The following is a 5994-nucleotide window of genomic DNA, read 5'->3' as shown; positions in this document are numbered from 1 at the left end:
TATCTATCTATCTATCTATGTGTATCTATCTCTCTATGTATATCCATCTATATCTATGTATATCACATCCATAGCTTGTGTATGTGTGTGACGCCTCCGTGTCTTTCCTTCTCTCATCTCTGTCTTCTACGTATGAGTATGTCTGACCTATTCTCCATTGATACATGAACTGGCCTCTCTTCCTCTTTCTCTATTCGTTCGTAAAGACACTCTTGCATGCGTATAGGAGAGGTAAAAAAGCGATATGTATGTTTTGAGACTGTACTTTAAGCCTCCTTCGCGATAAGGAAGAGAAACTCCTCTCCCTTTCCTTCCTTTCTTCTCGCTTTCTTTCTTTAGAAGATGAATAGCAAAACACATCAGAAGAGAAAGAAAATTTTCATCCATTTGCTTTCTTTCTTTATTCATTCATTCTGTCTGCAATTCTCATACGGCAGTTGAGGTGTATATACAGCCTTCCCTGCTGCTTTCTGACGCTAGGCCTTCGAAGAATACATGTATACCTATCTATCTGCCTGTATATATGTATATGTACATACGTGTATATGTATATAGCCTTGGTCCTTGCATGACAGGAAAGGATTATGTTAGGTAGGATGATGGCTTGTTAAAAGGCTTTTCTTTTCTTTGAGAACTTCTTTCCTCCTCGTACCTTTATCTGTATAGCTCTTGGTGTATGTGTGTCTCTCTCCATGTGTACATACACCTGAGTGTTCTGAATGCTCGCATTGTTTCGAAGAGCTTATCAACTAACTCATCTATGACTCTATCTCTCTCCTCCATACACACACTCTTGTACTATTTCCTTTTCTTCTCTTTCTCTTTCTTTCTCCTTCTATCTCTTTCTCTGTTCTCCCTTCTGCAGTAACTTCTTTTTCCTTCTTTTCCTAGGATCCTTTTCCTTCTTTTCTTTTTGCATGCATGCATGCAGTTGGTGCTTCTTCTTTACTTATCTTGTCGTTTCCCAGGTTTTCCTCAGAAGCACTATTGTCCTCGTATGAATGCGATGAACAAGCCCGTCTTCGATGCCCTTGTTACGCATGCTTCTCCCTCTTCCATTTCTCCGTCTAAAATCTCACAAGATAAGAATGACAAGACAACGTCCGCAGAAGAAGAGACACATCCAGATCAGCTCTATGTCCCGTCCTCTACAGCTCCTGTGTATCAAAGTCACGATAGCCACCCTGATCCGAATAAGAAAAGCGTCCTCTCTTCTTCTTCTTCTCCGGCCATCGGCTCACACAAACCAAAAGACGAAGAAGAAGAAGAAGAAGGTGTCTATTCTAGCCAGTTTTCTTCTTCCTCTTCTTTCTCTTCCTCGGTATCTTTGAAGAGCAGAAGAATTCGAGTCTTCTCGCAGACAGCTTTGAAGCCATCGCTTGTGTTCGTTGCCTCTCGTAGACAGACACGCCGGACAGCCAATGAATTAATTGCTTTGCTTCATACCCAGCAGCATAGTAGCGAAGCGGGAGTTCATAGTGACCATTTCCAGAATGGCAACTTCTTTCTCGATGTACGAGAACATGAAAGAGAGGAGTTTCTGCAGATCATCCACTCTGTACAGGTGAATAAAGAGGGTGTGGCTGGGGGTGCTGAAGAAGAATGCTATGCACACTTGTCTCTCTCTCATGCTTCTCGCGTTAGTCTCTCTCTATACAAGAAGCGCATACACAGGCATATACGTGTGCATGCACGCGTAGTCATGTATACATTGACATGGAGATGAATTTACTAGACATATCCATAGGCAGTGTATATGCCTTACCTGTGTATGTCTGCGTGTATGTGTCTCTCTTCTATTCCATCCTCGTATTCGTACAGTAGGTGAATATCTATGTTTGCTCCATCATGCCCATGCACGAAGCTATCCTCTTCCTTCTCTTCATCTTCACCTTGGCCTCTTTGCCCTTACTCTCTCTTCTCTCTTCTTCTCTTCCTTTTCTATCTTCTTCTTATTCTTATTCTTACTTTGATAGTCTTCTTCCTAGGCATCCGACGTCGACAGGCCCCTTGTCTCTTGTCTCTTCTCTTCTCTTTCTCCGCTACTTTCTCTTTTCTCTCTTCTCTTTCCTTCTGCTCTTTCTTTTTCCGTATTTTCGCTTTCTTCCCCCTCTCCTGTCTCATGCAGTGTGTGTTGTGTATCTCCTTTCTTGGCTGCTGTGTAGGATCCGTCTTTGCATACGACCCTTCAGCATGGCGTCGCAATCCACCATGCAGGTCTTTCGCCTCATGATCGAGCTGTCTCTGCCTACCTCTTCGAGCAGGGCTTTGTTCGAGTCCTCGTAGCCACAGCCACCCTGGCCTGGGGAATGAACCTCCCCGCCCGGCTAGTTATCGTCAAAGTAAGAAAGATACAAGATATAACGACACATAAGAGAAAAGAAAGAGGGAGAAAGAGATAAGAAAGAAAGAAATAAGAGAGCAAAGGAAAGTTCTTTCGTCTGTGTCTTTTCATCTTTCTCTCTTCTTCTTCTTTTCTTTCTTTCTTTCTCTTTAGGGAACAGAGTTTTACGATGCGGAGACAAAGCGTTATGTAGACTTTTGCATAACAGATCTTCTCCAGGTAGGCTGAAGAGGCAAAGAGCATTCTCTCGATTGACTTTTCTGCCTTTCTTCTCTCTAGTCTTCAGACCCAGATTCTTTTCTCTCATATAGATAGATTGATAGATTGCTTGAATATAGATATGTCTGTATAAGTCTGTATGGATCTAAGTCTGTAGCTGCCTGTAGACTGAGGTATGACAAGGAGTGTGTGCATGCATGCAGCATATCTCTAGCTAATCCAAATACAAAGAGAGACACCATCGTAGATAGCGAGAGGTAAAGAGACCGAGTAATAGGTATGTGTATATCTCTATATTGATATCCAAATACATGTATATATACACATATATATAGATATATATATGTATCTATGGATGTGTATGTATGTGTGTCTTGTTTCTATCTTCTCTGCCAGTCTGTTTAAGGCCAAGTGCTATAGGCCTTGTCTCTCTCTCTCTCTTTTCTTTTTTTTCTTCTTCTGTTTATCGAAGTCTTTTCTTTGCTTCATCTTCTTCAGAACTGTTCCTATTCCCAGGATATCGATGTATCACGTCTCGAGACGTAAACAGATGTCTCTATGCATATCCCTGTATATCTCTATCTATCTCTCTCTCTCTGCATGCACTTCATTTCTCTCTCTAATAGTGAATAGAAAGACTCACATGTCTGTTTCTCTCGCCATGCCCGACGTATCTACGAATCTGTACAGAGATATATACATACATATATACATCTATACATATACTTCTGCATATACAATCTTCCCTAGTCTCCTCCAGGTATATACGTATACACCTACATATGTTTAAGCTGCCCTCTAATCTCTTTCTCATGTAGATTCATTCGTAGACACCCTCCGTATCTATCTACATCTTTCCCTTACCATGTATCTGCCGCTCTTTGCCCATGTATGTATAAACTGTATATCTCCAGATCTAGATACATGCAGTGATGTCTTCCTGCGGTTTGCGGTTGTCTTTATGCTTTTCTCTCTCTGTCTCCCTGTCTCTGTCTCCCTGTCTCTGTTTCTTCTAAGATGATCGGACGAGCAGGCCGACCTCAATACGACACTCAAGCTGTCGCGGTGATTCTGACCCAGCAAGTGAAGAAGAATTTCTACAAGAGATTTCTTTATCAGCCTTTTCCTGTTGAGTCTTGTCTCCTCTCGGTCCTTTCCGAACACCTCAATGCGGAAATTGTGAATGGAACTATTCACACTAAAGAGCAAGCGATCGAGTATCTTACATGGACCTATTTCTTCAGGTAAAAAGAGGAGACTCTATGCTTCTCATAACCTCCTAAGCTCTTGGATGAAATGCCCAGGCCTATCTACAAACACCGTGCCCCACAACTCCTACTAGAACTCCTACCACTACTACTACTCTATTAATATTATTACATAAGCGTGCTGTACATGATACATATCTATACATCTCTAGATGCCCGCATATATGTATGAAGCTGCATGAGTTGATATGAGTCCTATGATCTCTTTCTATGTAGAGGTGTATATCTGCCAGGCCAAGGGTTGCTTCGTTCATTCAGTCGCTCGATGTTTCTCAAGGGAGGCAGGGAATTTTCTTTCCTCTTTTGAAGAATATCCGCTCTCACACAAGCACACCTCGCTTTCTTGAAACGCCTACACATAGACAGATAGACTACAGATTAAAGAGAGATAGACCAAAGACAGATAGACAAATTGACGATAGATAGAAGTCCAGATTTTTCTCGACATGTATCTCGCTCCCCTCCACCCCTCTCTAGAGGTGTTTCGAGCATGTGATCTATGGAGGGGAGAGAGTGTGAAGTTTTCATTCCTATGTTTGGTCTTTTCTTATTTTCTTTCTTTTCAGACGATTGACTTCAAATCCTTCTTACTATGATCCTTCTCTTATGATCCAAGATATGGCATCTTCCTCACAACTTCGTTCATCTTCTTCTTCGTCTACATCATCTTCTAGCCGGAGAGCTGCAATAGCTGCCTTTGTCGATTCAGCTGTATGTACAGCTCTCGATGAACTGCTGGCAGCGGATGCTCTGAAGTTACGCATGCCGACTCCAGAAGAAATCACAGAGAAAGAACAAGAAAAGGAAGAAGATATGGGGACAATGAAGATGAAAGGTGGATCCATAGGAGATGAAGGAGGTCTCTTAGAACCTATCCTGGAAAGTACACCTCTTGGTCGTATCGCATGCATGAACTATATCTCTCCACGTACAGCTAAGAAGCTTTCTGATGCTTTAAACCCTCGGCAAGGAGAGCAGGATGATCAGTCTGCTCTAGGAGGCCACTCTTGTGAAAGAGGAAGTAGAGGAAGATATCTTACTTTTGTGGATCTTGTTCGGCTTCTCTCTGAGGTAGACGAGTTCAAGCAAATGCCCGTAAGGTGAGTCTGAAGGGAGGTCTTTCTCTTCTTCCACGCCTCTTCATGCAAAGGTCTGTATTGGCGCCTATCAGTGACATAACACCACTATCATTCCTAGGTGGAGTAGTACTCGTAACTTTTCCTCTCTTCCATCAGAGTCAAAACTCTCTTTTCTTCAGACTCTTACTAGTACTATGAGTAGTAATAGTAATAGTAGTAGTAATAGTATTAGGATTAGTAGTATTAGGATTAGTAGTCGTAGTAGTAGGATTAGTGCTAGTAGTCGGGGTAATCGAGACTCCTCTCTTTACGCAATGATCTATATTCGTTAAGGCGCTCATCCTGTCTATCTCTTCGTCACACCCTTAACATGAGTGTGGCTACGACCCCTATCACTACTATTCCTACTACTACTACTACTATTACTACTCCTACTGGCCTCATACTATTACTATCACTATTACTACTATACTACTACTACGCGACGACTATAGCTCTTCCTACTACTACTACTACTCCTGTTAGCCTCATACTGTTGCTACCATAACTAGTATAGCTGCTACTATAGCTATTACGAGTGGTAAGGAGTCGTATTGATCCTAGGAGTGGTAGTAGTCCTCGGAGTCTTTAGTATGACCGCATGATTGACGAGCACTAGCCAACAGGATACTCCTCTTACTCACGACTACCAGTAGTAGTAGTAATAGTAGTGGTCGTAGTAGTCAGTCCTATTGGATCTAGATGAAAGGAGGCGTTGGAAATAGTCTCACCTGTAGGTAGGAGTCGAAGATTTGGAGTTTTGAAGCTGTTTTGGGGTATCTCATTTTCGTCTTCATCTGTCTTGGATGCAGTGGCTGTGAATGAAAGAAGAGAGAGGAATGACTAGTGAATGATGAGGGCGGGGAAAGGGAGAGGACATACACCTGTAAACAAGAAAACGAATGATATGATAGAGAATCTTATGAATGGTAAAAGTAACCGATCTTGAGACGGAAGAACTCAATGCCTACAGACATTCTCCAGATGTTCTCTAATGTAACTCAAGAAGTGAAACAATTCATGGAAAAGAAAGAAAAGAAAAGAA

At 42.0% G+C, this 5994-nt stretch overlaps 2 protein-coding genes across 2 annotated transcripts; both read left to right on the top strand.

The window, feature by feature from the left end:
* Nucleotides 1-4: 4 nt before the first annotated feature.
* On the top strand, nucleotides 5-245 carry CSUI_009583 (uncharacterized protein; the record flags this gene model as incomplete). Its single annotated transcript, XM_068069697.1, has 1 exon — nucleotides 5-245. A coding segment is annotated over one exon (162 nt), but the record flags the coding sequence as incomplete, so codon positions are not given.
* A 224-nt stretch (nucleotides 246-469) lies between these two features.
* On the top strand, nucleotides 470-4931 carry CSUI_009582 (activating signal cointegrator 1 complex subunit; the record flags this gene model as incomplete). The annotated part of the gene is made up of 5 exons (XM_068069696.1): nucleotides 470-1564; nucleotides 2166-2342; nucleotides 2498-2563; nucleotides 3581-3807; nucleotides 4398-4931. Coding segments are annotated over exons 1-5 (1641 nt in total), but the record flags the coding sequence as incomplete, so codon positions are not given.
* Between the last annotated feature and the right edge of the window lie 1063 nt (nucleotides 4932-5994).

The sequence above is a fragment of the Cystoisospora suis genome (assembly GCF_002600585.1).
Source record: "Cystoisospora suis strain Wien I chromosome Unknown contig_5793, whole genome shotgun sequence".
Lineage (NCBI taxonomy): Eukaryota > Apicomplexa > Conoidasida > Eucoccidiorida > Sarcocystidae > Cystoisospora > Cystoisospora suis.
Note: the sequence above shows the minus strand (reverse complement) of the source record. Positions and strands in the feature narration are given on the sequence as shown.